This window comes from Calcarisporiella thermophila (assembly GCF_041956535.1).
Source record: "Calcarisporiella thermophila strain CBS 279.70 unplaced genomic scaffold VTP21scaffold_10, whole genome shotgun sequence".
In the NCBI taxonomy this organism is placed as follows: Eukaryota; Fungi; Calcarisporiellomycota; class Calcarisporiellomycetes; order Calcarisporiellales; family Calcarisporiellaceae; genus Calcarisporiella; species Calcarisporiella thermophila.
In genome coordinates, this window is record NW_027192200.1 from 506,794 (window position 1) to 525,965 (window position 19,172).

At 44.4% G+C, this 19,172-nt stretch overlaps 11 protein-coding genes across 11 annotated transcripts; 5 read left to right on the forward strand and 6 right to left on the reverse strand.

Annotated features, from left to right (window-relative positions):
* Positions 1–874: 874 nt before the first annotated feature.
* VTP21DRAFT_936 (uncharacterized protein) lies at positions 875–3,163 on the reverse strand (the record flags this gene model as incomplete). The annotated part of the gene is made up of 5 exons (XM_069400307.1): positions 875–1,403; positions 1,464–2,104; positions 2,164–2,364; positions 2,438–2,535; positions 2,608–3,163. 5 exons carry the CDS (start codon positions 3,161–3,163, stop codon positions 875–877), a joined length of 2,025 nt encoding a protein of 674 aa, XP_069251825.1.
* Positions 3,164–3,527: 364 nt separating this feature from the next.
* VTP21DRAFT_937 (uncharacterized protein) lies at positions 3,528–5,430 on the forward strand (the record flags this gene model as incomplete). Its single annotated transcript, XM_069400318.1, has 4 exons — positions 3,528–3,771; positions 3,842–4,519; positions 4,584–5,102; positions 5,222–5,430. 4 exons carry the CDS (start codon positions 3,528–3,530, stop codon positions 5,428–5,430), a joined length of 1,650 nt encoding a protein of 549 aa, XP_069251826.1.
* A 136-nt stretch (positions 5,431–5,566) lies between these two features.
* Positions 5,567–6,231, reverse strand: VTP21DRAFT_938 (uncharacterized protein; the record flags this gene model as incomplete). Its single annotated transcript, XM_069400329.1, has 4 exons — positions 5,567–5,853; positions 5,924–5,946; positions 6,008–6,105; positions 6,163–6,231. The coding sequence occupies 4 exons, from the start codon at positions 6,229–6,231 to the stop codon at positions 5,567–5,569; spliced, it is 477 nt and encodes a 158-aa protein (XP_069251827.1).
* Positions 6,232–6,817: 586 nt separating this feature from the next.
* Positions 6,818–8,634, forward strand: VTP21DRAFT_939 (uncharacterized protein; the record flags this gene model as incomplete). The annotated part of the gene is made up of 10 exons (XM_069400340.1): positions 6,818–6,868; positions 6,939–6,952; positions 7,011–7,371; positions 7,436–7,616; positions 7,678–7,739; positions 7,821–7,929; positions 7,998–8,074; positions 8,159–8,254; positions 8,315–8,560; positions 8,620–8,634. The coding sequence occupies 10 exons, from the start codon at positions 6,818–6,820 to the stop codon at positions 8,632–8,634; spliced, it is 1,212 nt and encodes a 403-aa protein (XP_069251828.1).
* Positions 8,635–8,858: 224 nt separating this feature from the next.
* Positions 8,859–9,329, reverse strand: VTP21DRAFT_940 (uncharacterized protein; the record flags this gene model as incomplete). Its single annotated transcript, XM_069400352.1, has 3 exons — positions 8,859–8,990; positions 9,043–9,102; positions 9,162–9,329. The coding sequence occupies 3 exons, from the start codon at positions 9,327–9,329 to the stop codon at positions 8,859–8,861; spliced, it is 360 nt and encodes a 119-aa protein (XP_069251829.1).
* Positions 9,330–9,846: 517 nt separating this feature from the next.
* On the reverse strand, positions 9,847–10,158 carry VTP21DRAFT_941 (uncharacterized protein; the record flags this gene model as incomplete). The annotated part of the gene is made up of 2 exons (XM_069400363.1): positions 9,847–10,048; positions 10,130–10,158. 2 exons carry the CDS (start codon positions 10,156–10,158, stop codon positions 9,847–9,849), a joined length of 231 nt encoding a protein of 76 aa, XP_069251830.1.
* A 413-nt stretch (positions 10,159–10,571) lies between these two features.
* Positions 10,572–11,743, forward strand: VTP21DRAFT_942 (uncharacterized protein; the record flags this gene model as incomplete). Its single annotated transcript, XM_069400374.1, has 2 exons — positions 10,572–11,388; positions 11,466–11,743. The coding sequence occupies 2 exons, from the start codon at positions 10,572–10,574 to the stop codon at positions 11,741–11,743; spliced, it is 1,095 nt and encodes a 364-aa protein (XP_069251831.1).
* A 267-nt stretch (positions 11,744–12,010) lies between these two features.
* On the reverse strand, positions 12,011–12,657 carry VTP21DRAFT_943 (uncharacterized protein; the record flags this gene model as incomplete). Its single annotated transcript, XM_069400385.1, has 3 exons — positions 12,011–12,177; positions 12,259–12,361; positions 12,430–12,657. The coding sequence occupies 3 exons, from the start codon at positions 12,655–12,657 to the stop codon at positions 12,011–12,013; spliced, it is 498 nt and encodes a 165-aa protein (XP_069251832.1).
* Positions 12,658–12,969: 312 nt separating this feature from the next.
* On the forward strand, positions 12,970–15,979 carry VTP21DRAFT_944 (uncharacterized protein; the record flags this gene model as incomplete). The annotated part of the gene is made up of 7 exons (XM_069400396.1): positions 12,970–13,353; positions 13,420–13,562; positions 13,650–13,730; positions 13,799–15,148; positions 15,226–15,604; positions 15,677–15,827; positions 15,921–15,979. The coding sequence occupies 7 exons, from the start codon at positions 12,970–12,972 to the stop codon at positions 15,977–15,979; spliced, it is 2,547 nt and encodes an 848-aa protein (XP_069251833.1).
* A 1,910-nt stretch (positions 15,980–17,889) lies between these two features.
* On the forward strand, positions 17,890–18,417 carry VTP21DRAFT_945 (uncharacterized protein; the record flags this gene model as incomplete). Its single annotated transcript, XM_069400407.1, has 2 exons — positions 17,890–17,945; positions 18,051–18,417. The coding sequence occupies 2 exons, from the start codon at positions 17,890–17,892 to the stop codon at positions 18,415–18,417; spliced, it is 423 nt and encodes a 140-aa protein (XP_069251834.1).
* Positions 18,418–18,787: 370 nt separating this feature from the next.
* VTP21DRAFT_946 (uncharacterized protein) lies at positions 18,788–19,105 on the reverse strand (the record flags this gene model as incomplete). Its single annotated transcript, XM_069400418.1, has 1 exon — positions 18,788–19,105. The coding sequence occupies one exon, from the start codon at positions 19,103–19,105 to the stop codon at positions 18,788–18,790; it is 318 nt and encodes a 105-aa protein (XP_069251835.1).
* Between the last annotated feature and the right edge of the window lie 67 nt (positions 19,106–19,172).

Consider the following 19,172-nt stretch of genomic DNA (forward strand, 5'->3'; position numbering starts at 1 on the left):
TATGACCAGAGATACAATAATTATCCATCACGAATATTCCACGTTAATCTCATCATTGGTTAAATCGATGCACTATCGCTCGATGATGGACATTTATGGTAAAATGGTTAGATTAATATTCAATCTCAACGCGGCTATTGGACAAACCAATTTACTAAGCCTTATCAATCTTAAAATGCCATTGAAAACGAAAAGTTAGTTTCAGCTCTTCTTAATCTCTTTTTGGGTGCTTAGAAAATGAATGGCCCTTTCTCTAGCAGAACGAATCGACGTATTAAGAGCGTAAATATATTACTGATAAGCCGACTGAGTTCTCCGGATAATGTTATGAATCGTAAAGAATGTGGCCCACTTATTTGAAATATCAGTTGAACCTCAAGAAGGTTGCGTGGAAATACGAGATTTTTGCAGGAGTTTTGGATCTAAGTAGAAGGCTGATTTGAAGAATGAGGGCGGAAATAGTAGATTGACACACTATCCCTCGTTTAAACTCTAACTTTTACCTTCAATGCATCTTCATATCCAACGGCTTGGCAATAATACCAGTAGCTATTAAGCTCCAGATTATAGGATATCACGAAATTTAGGGTGAGTATTTCATGGAAAGTGTAAAGTTGGTATTAATAAAAACAGGAAGCATTTTATGTCAGATTAAGGTGCTCTACAAATAGGGGGGGGGGGGAAATATCGATTAGATAAAGAAGTTAAGAATAATAAAAAAGTTCAAACAATTATACATATAGAAGAGAGAAAGTAGAGGAGGGAAATGAAAGATGAACGCGTACAACACGAGGGAAAAAAAACAATAGAATCAAATTAAAAAAAAAAAAGAAAGCAAAAGCATAGATATAAACAAGGCAAGTCAACACTAATCCTACTCCATCATGTCGTAGTTTCTATATACATCTTGTCCAGCACTTCTCCCTCCTTGATCATCATCCTCGTCGTCATCAGCCTCTTCCTCTTCATCATGTAGTTTTTCAATTGCATCTCTCACCAAATGCGACATCTTCGGATTCAGATCAAGAGCCCAGGTAAAGTGGGATAATGCTTTTGTCCGCTCTCCGAGCTGTTTATATAGCTTTCCAAGAAGGAAATAAACATTCGCTTCCTCGGGAGCCAGGTCTTTGAGCGTCTCAAGCTCACGTAATGCCTCAGAATACCGTCGCATCTTGATCAGCACTTTGGCCTTTTTGAATAACACAATCGCGCTCTCCGAGTTGATCCGACTTGCAGCGTTGTAGGTTGAGAGCGCATCGGAAAGATAATTTTTTTGCTCTTGCACCATTCCGATGCAAGAGACCAGCACCGCGTTTGCCGGGTTGATCTCCACTGCACGACGGAAATGGTAGTCTGATTGCTCACATTTGCCGAGTTTTGAGTAAACCATTCCAAGGCCAAACCTGCGCATCAGCAACAAATTAGATAGTTCTATAACAAAAAGAATCCCTTGTAAACATTACCATGCATTATAGTGGCGATTATCTGCACGGATAGCTGAGCGGAAGGAAGTCTGAGCGCGGTCATAATCTTCTATAGACATGTATTCGTGACCAGAAAGTGTGTGCGCGTACGCGAACTGTGGGTCGATTTGAATTGCTCGTCGGAAGCATTTGACGGCCATGTCGTGCTCCTTTTTTAAGCTGAAGCAATTTCCCACTGCACACCAGGCTTGTGGAGACAATCGGTCGAATTCCACCAATTCATGTGCCAAATAGCTCAGTGCTACATCTTTGCGCAAATGCCAAAGAAGGGTGGAGTAAATCTCCATATCAGCGAGGCGGTGCGGTTCAAGTTCGCGTGCACGATCAAAATTGCGCTCTGCTGCCTGATAGTCGACCATTTCAAAATAGGCCTTTCCAATTTGACACATGACCCACCCTGTGTTCAACTGTGCCGGTACGACGCTCGAGAAGGTTTCAATCGCCTGTTTACACTGATACCGTGCTAGCTGACATCTTCCTATGGCAAGTATTCGAATCGTATCGATAAGCTGGTAAACGACTGCTTTTTCTTGTGAGCTAGGCTGGCTTTCGGTAGGAGCTGGGTCAAGTATTTTTTTTCTTAGGTGTGTTGCCGTTACATCTGATGAAGAATCCTGCTGCTGTTTATGGATAAAGGTGAGCTTTGAATTTGGTATTATTATAGTGAACATTCAGTTGCCTTTGCTTCTGAAATCTGCACGCTTCTTAGTACGTTAGTTTGGGCTGTTGGGTTGACGCGACCAGTTATTCGGGTTCTCTTCTTCTCTCTATTTGAAATAGGAATGCCAGAGGGTTGCGATACCTTCTGCGACTCGGATAACCGAGTGCTTCGACGAACTCCCATTGAAGATGAATTATCTGAAGGTTGTGGTTTTTGAGGCTAAATGTGGCAGAAAACACGAGTGAATAATCATAGACTATTTGAAATTCTCGAATAATCATACTCTTAATACATTAGTATTAGATTTTCGTTTTACCATCTCATTGCCATTCTTCAACGAATACTCTTCCAAGAGTGGTTTCAAATGATCATCAGGATTAGCAGGTGCTCCTAATTCGGATAAATGATTGAAATTTAAAAATTGTCAAGAAAACAAACCCCCAAACAGTAAATCCTACTCACCCAACTGACATAGAGCATCGTAAGCTTGCCACAGCATAGGATTTAGTGAAAGTGCGCTTCGAAAATATCTGATTGCTTGTTGTGTTCGATTTGATTTTTGACACAACATGCCCAATAAACAATACACTGAAGCTTCATCAGGTATCTTGCACCTTGTGCGTTCGCTCTCCCGCATTCCCTCCAAAGCTGTGCTTCCGCTTGCATTTTCTGCGACGTCTAGACCCACTAATAGCTGTGCCAGTACCTCTTCTCCTTCCTGAAATTTTTCAAGCTCTAAACAGCAGCGCGCAAACAGATAACGACACGCGGCGCTACGTGCATTTTGTAGTACAAAATGGGCGGCACAAACTTGCCCTGCGCGAAAATAGCATGTCGCCAGTAAAAACACGTACTCTTCATTGGTTCGGTCGTATGCGTGTAAGCGTTCGGCATAGAAAATGGCATTCGGGAAAAGATGGTGATCAAGGCTATGATGGATCATACCCTTAAGAAGCGAGGAGGATTGCACTGGTAATGGAGATGCATTGAGGGAGAGTAGTGGGGGTAATGTGTTCATTCCTTAGCTTCTTAGTGTGAAGGTGATTTCTTTGTTTGATGGAGGTGAACGCGTATTGCACAAACTCAAGAATTCTTTCCTTGGTGTTAGGTGGCTTGTCACTTTGTCATGACTAGGCGTATAATAAACGTAGATCCGCACGATTGGACAAAGGTACAGTTTTTAGCTTAAAGTTTCAGTCCTTGTTCTGGCATCCTTCTTTATAAAAGACTTACATTACTCTAAGACCTGTCCCGGGAAGATAACCTACACTCTACCATTCATTTCTTGCTTAGTTTCTTAATCTCCTGTCACAACTTTTACTCCACATTCTCTCGCCATTTTTTCGTTTAATCCTCTGTGGCCTCCACATTTAGTGAAAGATATGTCGAAAAGTACCCACCTCTCCCCCCCCAATGGCCACAGTAAAAACCGATCCCCCTCTCCCAGATATGGGTCAAAGAAGAGAAGACAAAACGGCAAAATACCCTATCACACTTCCGAGAAAGTTAGACCCAATGGAAAACATGCTTCTGTAGAAACAACTCCATCTGCCTCAGAATATATAACACAGCAAAATGCTCTGTCCCGTACTGATTTCTGGAATATAGTGCTGCTTGTAGTATTATGTAAGATGATGTCTTTCTGTATACCATCATATTAAGAGCTCTAATTCTGAAATCTTACTCTATCCTTTAGATCTATTGCAGGGTGTCCCTGTTGGTTTGACTTTTGGATCCATTCCATTCCTGCTTAAACTGAAGGCATCTTACTCGGAAATTGCTGTGTTCTCTCTGGCTTCCTGGCCATATTCGCTTAAGCTTCTCTGGTCGCCCATTGTAGATGCAACGTACTTTCCACGGTTTGGTCGGCGCAAGTCATGGATTGTGCCTATTCAGCTGTTGACTGGTTTGATCTTTTTGTGGCTCGGGATGAATGTGGACCACTACATGGCCCAGGAAGAAATCAACGTACAATTTCTGACGATCCTCTTTTTTGTGCTTATTTTCTTCTGTGCGACGCAAGACATCGCGGTTGATGGATGGGCTCTTACGCTCTTAAGCGAGGGAAACCTGTCTTATGCATCAACGGCACAAACGATTGGAATCAATACGGGCTATTTCCTTTCATTTACTGTATTTCTTGCATTTAATTCGGCGGAATTTAGCAACAAATACTTCCGCAGTTTTCCCAAGGACACTGGTGTGTTAGGGCTGGGATCCTACATGGTGATGTGGTCGGTGATGTATATTGCTGTAACATTATGGTTGATAATCGCTAAAAAAGAGGGGCAAGAGGCGGGCAAAGAGGATGACAAAGAGTCGATGAACATCAGGGGGGTGTACAACATCATCAAAAACATTTGTAAACTTCCCCGTAAGTGAAAAGTTAGTGTCTTCATTTCGGTAGCCTAGGCTAACCAAGCATTCTCCCCTGATAGACATGCAATCATTTATCATCTTGTTATTGATTGCAAAGATTGGCTTCATTTGCAACGATACAGTAACCAGCCTCAAATTACTCGAGAAAGGGTTCCGAAAAGAAGATCTTGCGCTTGCTGTGTTGATCGATTTCCCCATTCAGATTATTGCGGGCTATTATGCGGCTCGCTGGAGCTCGGGCCCACGACCTCTTCGCCCATGGCTATATTCCTTCTACGGTCGTCTTGTTTTCGCACTCGTCGGAATGCTTGTTGTTTACATCTATCCCGCTGATGGAAAAGTGACACCTACTTATTTTGCTCTAGTGATTGCAAATACTGTGCTGTCATCCTTTATGAGCACGGTGCAGTTTGTTAGCATTTCCGCATTCATGACATCCATTGCTGATCCAGTCATTGGCGGAACCTACATGACACTACTGCAAACATTTAGCAACTTTGGTGGGACTTGGCCAAAATACTTTGTGCTGAAAGCAGTAGACTACTTTTCGGTTGCGACCTGTCATGGAGTCGAGCAAGGTAAAGTATCTCTAACTAATGCAGGCTTAATTGGCATCGCTGTCCGTCTCTCATCGACTGGGGCAGTAAATGTTACAAAGTCTTTCGGAGAGTAAATTTATGAATTAATATAACTTTAGGCTATTCCTGTGTATCCGAGCACGACAAGCAACGATGCCTTTCCGAAAATGGCCAGTGTGAAATATCTCGTGATGGCTTCTATTACGCAGGAACCCTCTGCGTCGTTCTAGGTGCGATTTTGCTGTTGAGTTATGTGCAGCCGCGCACACGTTACCTCGAAAAGTTGCCTATATCGAAGTGGCGTTTAGCTTCAAATAAACAGGCTTGATTTTTTTGCGAATGCATTTTTTTTTTCTTAGGAACACTAACTATATTTTTATATGGACTTTTGTGTACACCTGATGTTAGAGAAATATAAATGAAATAAATCTACTATTTAGTAATAACTTTTGTGCCATCTGTTTTTACTCTTCCTTTTCCGGGACAGGATCGCTAGCATTTGCTCTCGCGCCCGAATCCAACCCCTTTAATTTCAGTAGTTCGTCTTCGCTTCGCACAACTTCACTGAGCAACTCGTACGTCTTATTGAGGATCAATGAAAGCAAGAGAGCGATTCCAGTGAGATAAATATTGCGTTCAGCATAAAACTTCAAAGTGATGATAGTGGTGATATCTTTTGCAGACGGCAGGCCGTGGATTTCATGTGGAGCTTCTGCATTCTCTGTAAGCATCCACCACTTGGAAACCGCATCTATAAAGTAGTGAAAGGTGGATAGTGGTTTGAGCTAGAGTACAACGTGGAATTGTTAGCGGGGCCTTACCGATGAACAGGATAAACGTAAAGCTTAACAAGACATAAATTAATTCTCTCTCGAAAAAAAAATTCAAGACCAGAGCTTACTTACACATGAGCAACCTTCAACCAGTACCATGTTTTAGCCGCAATGGATGACTCGTGCATTGTACGTAGTAATCTCTTTCTCAATTGAACGGGCATGGGCGACTGTTGAAAATTAAATGGATTAGTGTGTTATGATTAAATGTTGAAAGATGTAAATACAATCAAAACACAGAAGAAGGCGATTTCGGCCATGAGCAGCACAAAGCAGATTGTGTAGTGAAAGGTCATTATAGTGGACTGTTTTGTAATTTTATAATTTTTTCCAACCTCATTCGAACCTCTTATAATAAAAGAGTCCTGGCGTAAATCTGTATACCCGCGGTGGCAAATCATGGCGGAGGGTAGTCACGTGAGCTGTGGCAAAAGGATGCGGCATTCACAGTAAGTTCTGTATGCAAGCTCAGTATTTGCTTTGGCTTGCTCACAGTCGTACATGGTATACCTAGAATGGTTTCGTCATAGTTGGGGGCGAAAATGCACGTCTGCACGATAGATACTAAAATCGGTTCAAGAACTTTCCTTAAGAACGCGATACTCTGTATGAAGCCATTATCTTTGAATTGGCCAGGTTGGAGAAGGTCGTTCACTTGACTTTCTGAACTTTCATAACATCCGGATATGGAATATCTAATAAATTTTGAGTTAGTAACTTGGAGTGAGAAATAGCTGCGTTTTATTTAATTTGATTTTGTCCGCCTCCATAATTTCCGTTCGTTTAGGCCATCTCCTGTTTCCACCTCATTCAATTTCCCCTTTTTTCCCCCCGTATTCTTTAATTTTCACACGGCTGATATAGAAAATACCCCTAATAGCTATGTCGAATAACAGAATCACCATGAGCAGGGATCGGCTGGCTGAATTGCGAGTATGTTTCCATCATCATTTTTTTCCTTACTCTTAGCTAACATATTATTTTATGTTCTTTTATTTCCCAGGCCAATACGGGATAGTAAGTATCCATTTTTCCTTAAGGAGAGTTCATCAAGTTTAATCTGTTTATTTTTCAGCGAGCATCCTGAGCCTCTGCCACCAATGCCAACCGCCCCCGTTTCATCATACCGCCAACCTCCTATACCCTCCTATCGCCAAAATTATTACGAAGATTACGCAGACCCCCGGCAATCTCCTCATAATGACAATCATTCACCATACTACCAGCAAGATTACCTGCCACGCTATCAACAAAGATACCATCAACAAGTACCTCAAAATCCGCCCGCCCGCATTCAACATCATCAGGTATCTCCTGACCACTATTCTCGCAGTGAGCCTCCTCAGAGAAACCGGCACCATAATCCTAATCCTCAAAATTATGAAATGGGAGAGCGGAGTCCAGGCAAGGATAATATGCAAGCGTTTTTCAACGAGGTAAAGCTAAGTATTGGACGTAAATTTCCTGAATCTCATTAAAATATTCTGGGCTGCTCGCTAGGTGGAAGATATCAAAATTGCAATTAAGGAAATTAATGAAGATATATCGCGTGTCGATGAGCTTCATAGCGTGTCACTGGACACCGTTGATCCTAAACAAGGTGAGTGGGTGCGCCAGCAGTTGGACGCATTATTGGCGCAAATCAAGCGAAAGAACGCGAAGCTAAAGGAGAAAATTAAATGTAAGCACTACTTCTCCAACTCTGAAACTAGACGCGTATAATGACAATTATAATGAAATAGCGATGGAGATCGAAAATGCAAAGATGAAAGATTCCGGTGACTTACAAATACGAAAGACTCAAGTAATTACCAAGCTTTTTTTTTCTATATATCGACACGTAAACTTATATTATGCCGTGTTGCAAACTAAATAATTAAAATAGCATGCAAATCTAAAAAAGAAATTTATGGAGACCATCCGAAGATTCCAGGATATCGAGCACACACACCAGGGAAGATATCGAATGCGTATCGAGCGACAAATTCGAATTGGTAATTCTATTAAAATCACTTATAAAAATATCTTTTGTCTCACCTATTTATTTTGTCATCCTCTCCAGTTAAACCAGAGGCAACAGAAGAAGAGGTTGAGGCTATCATGGACTCGGATCAAGCAGAGCAAATATTCTCTCAATCGGTTAGTCCAAGTTTATGTCTCACTTGTGCGATAGAGTTTTCGCATATTCACCTTTGCAATTCAATTGAATTACGTGTTATCTAGGTACTACAATCCAATCGTTCAGGACAAGTTCGGGCGGTTCTCTCTGAAGTCCAGAATCGCCACGATGATATTAAAAAGATCGAGAAGACTATATTGGTACGTCATCTCAATTGAGCTTGTGTCTGTTCTTTTTCTTTATAGATATTTCCTCTCTAGGAATTACATGCTCTCTTCCAAGACATGTCCCAACTGGTTGAACAGCAAGCTGAAGTCATCAATGACATTGAGCAATACGCAGACACCGCCGTCCTTAATATAGAGGCCGGAACAAAAGAGATGGACATTGCTGTGGTGAGCGCACAAAAAGCCCGCTCAAAGAAGAAATGGTGTTTTCTACTACTGGTTATCTTGTTGATTGTTGTTGGAGTAGTGGTGTACTTCCAAGTAATTGATCCGATGCTTGTAAGTAATGTTTTCCACGGATATCCCTATTGATATTTATTAACCATATTCCAATGTAGAAAGCGAAGAAGTGAAGAAGGGAACTTTTTTTATTCACACTTGACAATATGCTATCATTTCTTTAATTTCCTATACGGACGCTTTTAATGCTTTCTTTAGTAACCTTTAATGTTTGTGAGATTTTCTCCAGTCAGAAGATTCCCCTACCCATTATCCTACTGTAATTTTGTAATCATCATTGAGCTTGCTTTTCTAGTATTACAATTCTTTCTTATATATGAACCTCTTGGGTTTTGTATCAACTCATGTTTGCTTTTAATTTGGATCTTATTTGTTCTTCTGTGAGTTGAGAGCCACCTATTCTTACCGTCTTTTCGCGGGACTTGTGGCCAGCTATGAGACTAATGTCGGTTTTTCTTGCCCCAAGCACCTAATATGGAGATTAGTATATATGCAGAAGAGAGTTGTGATAACCTAAATACCTCAGCTAGAAACACTAAAACTTCCTTGTTCGCTTCACCATCTCTAGGTGGAGCAGCGATCTACCAACTTGCACCTATTAACCATTGCTTCTCTTTGCCAAATTACTTGAATTTCTTACTTGGATAGAGACAAGGTCGCCTATCTCAACTACCTGCGACGCACGAGCATTTGGCTTCACTTGGAGACGAATGTTTACACCTTCCTTTGTTGTTTGTATAGCATCTTGAATGGCTTCGCTCTGACTTTGGCTTGGAATGAAGGAGGCGGTATTTGGCTTCTTGACCATTCTGGATTTATGGCGGTGGTGAAGAATTATAGAAAGTAGCTGATAGCGTATGAAGAAATATTAGCTCAAAATTATGGGAGGAATTAAAAAATCGAATTTTACCTGCCTTCTCACCGGCCAAGTTCCATTTACAAACATATAGCAATTCAACTAGTCCGCTTTCAATGATAAACCTCGATATAGCTCGAACTCTAGAGAGGATTTGATATGATGACGTCATAAGGATTTTGGGCTTTAAAAATGAATTCGCCCTTGGCCCTACGTTCTGTTCCTCCTCAGTCTCTAGTGTCAATCCATCATCGGTATGTGTAGTTTTTGTTGAATGACAATCGTATCTGTTTATTCATCCATCCTGTATCATCTTATCCTTTGTATAGACAATGAGAGCCAAGTGGAAGAAGAAGCGTCAAAGGCGTCTTAAGCGCAAGAGAAGAAAGATGCGCGCTCGTTCTAAGGTAAAGTTCTTTTTCAACGCTCCATACTTTTACGCCTAGGTCCTTACCCTTTGCTTTCCACTTTAGTAAACGAGTAAATGACCGCGCCCAAGGATGATACCGGCCGTCTCCTTATTCATTTCGAAGTGGTCATGCTTCATCCCCTTCACCATCTTGGAATCAGCGTCATGAAGAAGAACATGGCCGGAGTTTGACTTTTTGAACTCTAAGCTGGTGCAGGAATAATAAAAACTTGTTTTTGTATAATTTTCGAACAGTGCATCCCTATTGAAAGAATAAGCAACACCCCCCTTACCAAGGGTTCACATCTGAGCTAACCTTAAAAAAATACTCTCATTTTTTCACACAAAATAATCTAATCGTTTGGTAAGCATTGATTTCAAAAGGTAACGAGCGACTCAGATGGGGTGCCTTGTATTTATGAAGAAGGCACTCGCATAAACCACACACTTCCCAGTACGCTTGTTGGGAAAATAGGAGGAGGCTCTCAATTTTTCTTGAACTGCACGGACAGTTGCTAAATATTTTGTGACTCGAATCCTCGCACAAATTTCAATCTCTTTTTCCCTCATTTTTTCCTTTCTTCTCCTGTAGTTGGACATTCTTCATTTTTCTTTTTTTTTCTTTCATCCCATTCTCTTTCTTTATTTTTACATAACATTTTAACTTATTTATATATTTTATCATTATTCCCATCTTTAAACACAGCCCTTTTTTCTCAGCCCTAATTGCGTTGATTGATCCTTTCATTATTTGCCCAATCTTTTTATTTCTTTTTTGTTAAACTATGTCATCTACCCACCACACCAACGGTCACCACCATGGAAACAACCACCCTCGCCGCCAAGGTCACTACCAACAACCAATGAACGGCTCAGGTAACGAAAATCGCGGCCATCCTCACCATTCGCAAAATGGCCACCAATCCAACTACCAGAACACCTCACGCAACCGTCGCAGTCTGCAACCACGTCCTCCCATGCAATCATACCCTGAAAATTATATCCCCCAAGACACTGCCGCTGCCACCCTGCGCCAAAATGCCGCAGCAAAACTTGCCCGTGCGGCGTGGAAACGCCATAGCATGACTGAGGCCCCTCAAGATTATCACTACATGCAGTACGCTAACCATCAGCAACGGGCAATGTTGAGCGTACCGCAGGCATTGACGGAGGACGATATGGCACAGCTGTCCTATCGGCTGAAGCGATTGTCGATGCCCACTCAGCCCCGATTGCCTTCGTACTACTACGAGCAGAGCGACATCAATGCTTGGGAGCAAAATCCCATCAAGGAAGAGAATTGTTTTGTGGAAGAAGACCCGGCCCGGTTCTACAATGGAGGAAACAGGAGCAAGCGCTCCTCCATCATCGAGCCCAACAGCCCAATCGCAGGAGTTGCCAATGGCGGTGTGGTTGCTTCGGCGACGACGACGGCTATCGAGGGTGAGACGACCATTTTGGACGTTTACGATTTCCCGGCCTCTTTCAAGACGCATCATCTGCACGATATCTTCCGTGGTTACGAGAACATGCGTGGTGGCTATCGGATTAAGTGGTTGGAGGACACGCGGGCGTTGATTATTTTTGAACATCCAGCTACCGGTATGTTTCTCTTCTTCCTTGTCCCATTGACACGCCATTTTTGCTTACCATTCTTTTGTGCTCTTTTGATTTCTCAGCTAAGAAGGCTTATCTTGAAAATGTGAACAACCCGCTTGCCAAAGTGAAGCCCTATACCGGCAGCCTTGATATACTTCGTAGAAACAATGGTAATAAAACGCGCCCGCAAACAACGGATGCTGTTGCGCGCCGTCTTGTTAATGGGGCGCTAGGCGTTAGAGGTCCGCGAAACCAGGCGAACCGGGACGCAGAGCGCCAGTCGGTGAACCCTCCCAGGGATAATAGCGATATGAAGTCGCAGCAAGGATCTGAGGAAGTGGGCGAGATCAAAGAATAGTTTTATTCATTTGCCCTACTGTTGCTCCCCTAACTACAGAGGAACTTTAATGGCAATCTTGTTGACGCATCGTAATCTTTTATTTCTCCTCTCCCCCCCCCCCCTCCCCTTCTCTTCTATCCCATTTATCCACCCTTCTATCCCCTTTTCTACATTTTAAAGATGTATTTTATCCCTTTTTTTTGTTTCCCGAAGAAAAAAAAGATGCTTGGACGATTTATGAGTTAGGAGTATAAACTAAATTTAAATTAATACATCACGTCTAATCTACAGTTTATAATCTATACTTGGCTTGATTCCATACTCCTTTTCAAGGAATGCGAGAGAGCAGCGCGACACCTGCTGGAAGTTGACCTCGAATCCAGACATACCTCCGTAGTAAGGGTCTTGGATAATGCGCTTGCCTTGAGGATCATAGCTCCCGAACAGATGGACTAAGGGTGCGTGAGGCAAATTGTTGGGCCAGTTAGCACCGCCAATATTAGCATAAAATCGAATGCAGGTGAATCCCATACCTTTTGCCTTCGAGTTCTTTGGGCGCATATCCATCAGGTCACGGAGATTGGACTCGTCCATACAGAGGATGTAGTCGAATTTGTCAAAGTCCTGCTTGGACACCTATATCAAAGGGGAGCCGAAGCTATAACAGATACGAATCAAGCATTACGAAGATGAAGCCCGCTTACTTGTCTGGCTCTATGGTTAACTTTCACCCCGTGTTTTACGCAGGTTGCTACTGATCTCTCGTCGGGAGTGGAGCCCACATGGTAACCAGCGGTCCCTGCACTGTCAATCTCGAACTGCTCCGCAAGGCCATTCGAGTTCACAATATGCGCAAAGACGGCCTCGGCCATTGGAGAGCGGCAAATATTGCCGAGACAGACAAACAATACTGAAGATTTGATGATGGCCATCGGTTATGATGTGCGGGAGTGCTGGAGGGGGTGATGGAGAGGAATGGAGTCAATCTGTGGGTTATATTACTTTGAAACGGTCCATTTGCAGTTAACAATTCAAATAAGCCATAGAGACTGTGGCACAGTCACGACACGCATGGTAGTTCTATTGAGATTTTGTCCTGCGGGAACGGAAAGCATTTTTGCCACAAGACTGACCTGATAATCCAGATCAGGAGCTCAGAACCTTCCAGATCGGCTTTTTATTGCCTCCCACTTCACCGATACTACCATCTCCTTCCTTCATTTGCAATCTTTCTTGTCAATGGCATGATGAACATGGCTTCTCGTGATGGAATTCGGAGAATGAACAGCCAGACATCTTTTCATCCGCTTGCTGATGACACCTATGATCGTCCCCCTACACGAACACCTCGCGGTCTCTTTGGTTCCTCTCCAACCCTTACTGCCACCACCACTGCTGCCACTACAAGTCCAGGTACTACTGCTACCTCCTTGACCAGCGCTGCTGCTAGCATTACGACCACTTCGAAGAGCTCCCCTCCGACCCCTACAACCGATGCCAATAAAGGACAAGTTGAGATTTCACATGGTGCAATACGACAAGACTCTACTGCATTTGCAGCACTGGAGCTTCTGACCAAGAACAGCAATGAATACAATGCGATTCTTCAATTATTAGTCACAAAAAAGGTTTTTATCGTACTTTTTATCGTCGAATTTAATGACTCTTTTTTTTTCTAAAAGGTTCGATTTTAGGCCATATTAATGCTACCTGTTTCATACCATGGGGGAGTAGAACTCGATCGTTCATTTTTTGAGGACCACGTGGTGATAACACAGCCAGGAAGAGATAAACTAAGACTTCTATCTCTGAGCGGAATTCAAGGAATTATTAAGAAGTGAGTTGAACTTATGCCTTGGTCCAAAAAGAAAAAATACGTGAGATAAGAGCTGACTTTTTGGCTTGTACTTTTATGCTTTTATAGGGATCAATTTATTGCGATAGGGCTTCTCCCGTCTGAACGAGAGCTGACGGAAAGACTTGCCCATTCAGACCTATCACGCAGGTATTTTCTCTAATAGGTTCTCAACTGAAAATAGTCTATTGAAAAAAGACTCTTCCTTCATATGATAGATCCATATTTGATACTTTTTGGCCCGCCACACCCAATGCAGAGGGGCCTAACATCACCATTCTAAACAGCCATGTTGATATACCCTGGCAACCGAGTAATTCAGGCGAGGCAGCCTCGCTCCATGTGGCGCTAATACAAAAGCCTATTTCCCGTAAGGCTATCTCAGAGTCTTTCAGGGCATTGCCTGGGTTGAGCTCTAGATCGAACGAGAGGGGCGAGGGCTCTCCCGTTCCTTCTGAAGATAGTCGGGGTGGAACAAGCGCAGGTGGAGCAAGTCCAAATGCTTCACCCATGCTCTTGGAAGAGGCGCAGAAATTTATTAATCACTTTCGAAAACGAACGCCGAAAACGGCAGAGGCCCAAAGCGAGCTTTTCCAAGAATTCGTAGAAGACTTACGGTTTCGGCTCGAGACATCTCAGTCGCAACTGCTGTCGCCGTCCGAGGGCAATGACGAGGAGAGAGATGAGAAAGAGATCGGGGAAAAGATGGAATGGGTGGAACGATACTTGGCCACCGAGCTCTACCCTATTCTCTTCTCTCCTCCCTCAAGCGAGGATGCAATACACGATGAGGCTCTGCAGTCGAAAATTGCAGCGCTTAACATCCTAGATTTGGGGCTTTCTCATTTGGGGGTACTGGTGGCCGATGGGGAAACTAGTCGGCTAGAGGATATGGTGAGGCGAGCTGGTGCTGAGCTTCAAAGAATGGATGGGTTCAAATCGCCGGGCGAAAAATTGAACGTGCTAGTGGAGTGTCATCGGGTGGTGGTGGAGACGCTGGACAAGCAGACCTTCCTGAATTTAGGAGCCGCGCAGTTATCCCCACAAGACTTGGAACCCCCGGGGCAAGATAGCCATGGAACACTCCAACTTTTCGATTTACCCACGGGCGATATTCAGGTAGAGAGTAATGAGGGCCCAACAGACAGCCCTGGGATCAGCGAGGAAAAGAAATATTCCGATACAGATAACCCGATAATACCTGCCGACGAAGAAGGCGATCACCAACCAAGTGAAAACCCCCCGGACCCCTCTTCCCTAGAGCAACCGCATTCAAACGCACAAGATGCGCACCACTCTCCCACTGCACCAGCGCCACCCCCCCTCCCTCCTCGTCATCCTACCCACCTATCGAGCGCAGATGTACTTCTCCCTGTTCTGATCTATAGCGTGGTCAAGGCCAATCCTCCACATTTTGTTTCCAACCTTCGTTTTATACAGCGCTTCCGAGCAAGAACCTTGCTTGCTGGTGAGGCCGCTTATTGCCTGACGAACATGATGGCGGTGGTCGCATTTCTCGAGACTACCAACCTATTAAACTTGGGGCTGTCGGGTGATAAAGTTGTTAGGTAAATATTCTACCCTTGCTGGAGAATCCAACGGTCACTTATTAGTACCAAAAAAAAATCGCTCTCCCTACTCGTAGCGAGCCAATCTATGGTTTCTCCTCAACTTCGGACACCAAACCCTCTGGCATCAATCTTCCTCAGCGAGTGGGTCAGGACCTTATCGGAGTGGCAGGCGGAGGCCTCAAGGTCATCACCGGTGGCATCACAGGAGTTGTCGATAGCTCGTATAAAGTGTTTGGACGATTTTTGGGGGGCAACTACACGGAAACGGTAGGCGCAGCCCCTCAGGAAGCAGCAGCCATGGTTGGCGGCGCCGTCAAAGAACTCAAAGAGCTAAGCACCGCGGGGGACACGGCCAGTACCACTTCGGTAGAGAGTGCGACGGGGAGAGGAAAGACCTACTTCCCCATTCCTTTCTCGGTGCCTGTCCCATTCCTTGAAACACTGCAACGCCAAGTAAGAATGCCGAGGCCTCCCCATTTTCCACCCCCTATTCATTTCATTGCTATATCTATTAATTATTCATAGTCGTCTGTGGCTGACAAACCTCCAGTGACTCCTACCACACAATTAAAACAAACAAGCTCCTCTATTCCAGCGACTGGTAAACATCCCCCGCCTCTAAAGCGATTTTTAGACTTGCCAAGTGCCGATGAGATGCGGATAAAGGACATTGGGGGTAGGTTTTGACTTTATTTCACTAGTAGCGCAGTGAAGCTAAGAGAAAGTACGATGGATGTAATTCTTTTTTTTTTATTTCAACATTGTTTAGAACTGCTGTCCGATTACAAACGACTGGCGAAAATAGTGCAGGAGAATGGGCTTTGTTAACGCTGCAGCCGTTGGCTGTTCCTTCACCCTCCATGAAAGTTTTGTTATTCTGAATAATAAAGTGATACACCACCAACACGAGGAATTGTTCCCATGTGTACATTATCAACCAATGCGTTCACTTCACCCCAATCTACCTACGACCCATCTTTTGCAATAAAGACACTAAACGCTTGAACTGGCATAGCCTATCCAAAATATCCACTGTGGCATAAAGCAAAACAAATAAAATCGAGACCAGGCATAGATCCGGTATAGAGATATACTGCCTAATCTTCAAAAGGTCCAGCCCAAGTTAATTAGTGGCGAGAATGGTAGGCAGCGATTAGAGCCACATTGAGCCATGAGCCGCCCCTCCAGAGTTTAATATAACCATTTAGCACTCTGGGTTTGAATTTTCTAGATTTCAAGATCACATTGCAAAAGGAGGGTAGAGAAGAGATCTCTTCAAAGAGAAGAGGAGGAGGGGGAGACCCTATAGGCTGGATACCGCTCTACGCTTCTCCGAGATACCGAAGTAGTACTCTGTTGCATTAAAAACTCAAGGTGAATATAAAATCCTTCGCCCTCGAGACACTGGAGCAAGTCGAGAACAGAGCGCGACGAGCGAGCGGATTCTCCCCACTTGCACATTATCTTGGCACTAGCCATCGAGTAACTAATGGATGGCACTAAAACGCACTCGTGCCTAAGCGAAATGCATCCGAAGCTCCGTTGAGATCCAAAACCTCTGCCATAGCTCGAGCAAAGAAGACTCGACTCAGCTTTATTACGGTCTCTCCTCTCCATCCAGGCCTGCCTACTGCGTCATGCCTTGCCTTGGGATACTTGTGTCGAGGGCAGATCCCCTCGCTGCTTGTGAGACACTGACCCACGCATAATTCTGAACCGGGCCACCCAATCGCCCAGAAACCATTTGCTAAGGTATGGGATCCGCTAGCAATTCTTGGAAGTCACACCAGTTTAAGATGTTCAAGTTTGGTCTCGCATAGCAATTTGAGAATATTGCATGGGGGGGGGGGGAGGAGAGAGAGAATGACAGCGCCTAACCAGAATAATCTATGATGGTCTCAGGTGTGGGGGGGATGTTTAATAGGCCATCTGATCAAATGATGACGGCCTACGTAGAATAGAAATCTGCCCTGACTTTTATGGAGAACCGGATTCCAAATGAGGGATTTGGCCGGTAGCGTGGTTTTTTCATATGCCTGTTCGCGACTTCTCTCTGGGGCCGTTTCCATAGAGGCGAGGTTGTATGGAGATCACACGAAGAGTGAGTTTCTTTCCCGCCCACGCCTGTCTATTCCGGAATTCAGCTCTCCGCCAGACACTGCGTTCCTTGAGAACAAGGTGTGAGGTATGAATAGAAACAGCTCTGCTTCGTACAATGCCTTTGGGATTAACATAGTGTTTGTGGGAGGCGGTCTGCAATTACTCTTACTTAATCCGAAATCGAATCATTGGTGTGTCACTTTGAATCTGTTTCTAACGTCGAAGAGCAATAACTGCTCCCCCTCTCCCTTCCTCCTCATCCCCGGGTACTTTCATTTCTGGCCTACGCTCCACAAACCGTAATCATCCAAGATCGCTCAGGGGCAAATCTCACATTGGTTTTGAGATCACGAAAAAAAAACATTCGGAGGAGGTCATGAAGCCGGCGTCCCAGGAAAGGAAGGTTGCAGATCGTATTTCGGAGAGTTACCATTTCCCCCAGTCGAGGTCTCACCCAGGCGGAGAATGAAGAGCTTGTGAAGGGAGGCGTTTTTGATGTTGGACAGTGGATATGGCTCATTAGAGCCACACTGATCTCACCCGATCCCATATATAAGCGTTAGAGCGCGGGGCACGGGGAGGAGACAATGGACACCTGTCGCGATTTTTCGTAACCCACTTGAACCTTCACAACAACTATGGACGCGGAGGTATGCATTGTTTGCTATAACCTAGTTCCCCTCGAAAGAGCCTTGTAAGTGTAGACCTTGCCTGCCATGGGGTTTAGGGGTGTTCTCCCCTCTCCTCCCCCCCTCCCTTGTCGTACTGACACGAGGCTTCCTTTGGATGTTCTCCTTAGATATTGTTCCGAGCAATGTGTGCTCACTGCACATCAGCGCAGGATATCTACTTCCGATGAGGCTTTGTTGACTCCTCCGCATTCTCCTGTCGAGCTCTCCTTGGACATGCTGTATTCATGCGCTTCCCTGCCAAGGCCACCCAGGAGATCTCTCGTTGATTCTTCGGCCCCATTCGAGGCTGCGCACCCGCCCCCCCATAGTCTGCGGTCGTCCGGCTCTGTCTGCTCGTCGTTTGGCTCGGCTCCGTCGCGAGAGTATGCGACCCCCCCGCCGTCCTTGGACTCCAGAAAAGCGAGCCGGAAGCCTATCGAGAGGGAGTCTTGCGCATGGGATATGGTGGATAACCGAACGTTTGGCGCCATCTGAAGTGCCTTCTCACTAGCTGTGTTTTTATTTTCATTTCTTGTGTATATATTATCTGTTGGGGATATTAATTGATTAATTCGTAATACCAGTGGCGCCCTTGTTTAATTTGCTATTGTTGATTCATTCATATCAGTCGATTATCCATTGCATGTATATTCACTCTCTTTATTATATTCTTTTCCTCTCTTGTCTCGCGTCTGTTCTACTATTCGCATAAGCAAACAAACAAGCCCATGTTTGCGGATGGCTGGATCAATACAGTAACGGATGTGTGACCGACCTTTTTATAGATGATTTGATTATTGCCCTAGCTGGCCACCCAGCGAGAAAAGCGGGGGAGGCGTGTGGACTCGATTTCCCCCCTCAAAGTTCATGCCAAGCAATCCTCTTGCCAACGCCGGGATGGCCAGGCTGATGCACCAAACCAGATTCCGGTGACAACTTCTGCCAGCCTAGGATTGCCGGGGCGGTCGGCCACTTTTCGGCCGCTCTCCTCAGGCTGGGGAAACCATCCAAAAAGAGTAGGCGAGACTGCATAATCCAAACCGCAAATAAGCAGCTCTGAAGCGTCACAAGATGGGCCGCCAAATCCATTCCGGGCACCGTTCAAAATGCGGAATGTAGGTTTCGGAATGCCGAATGTGAGAGGCGATGACTCTGGTGCAAGTAGAATTGTAATAAGTTTCATTCTAATACTACCAAGCTGAAACCATTATATACACACGGTGGAGTATGTATATAGAGGTTCTTCACAA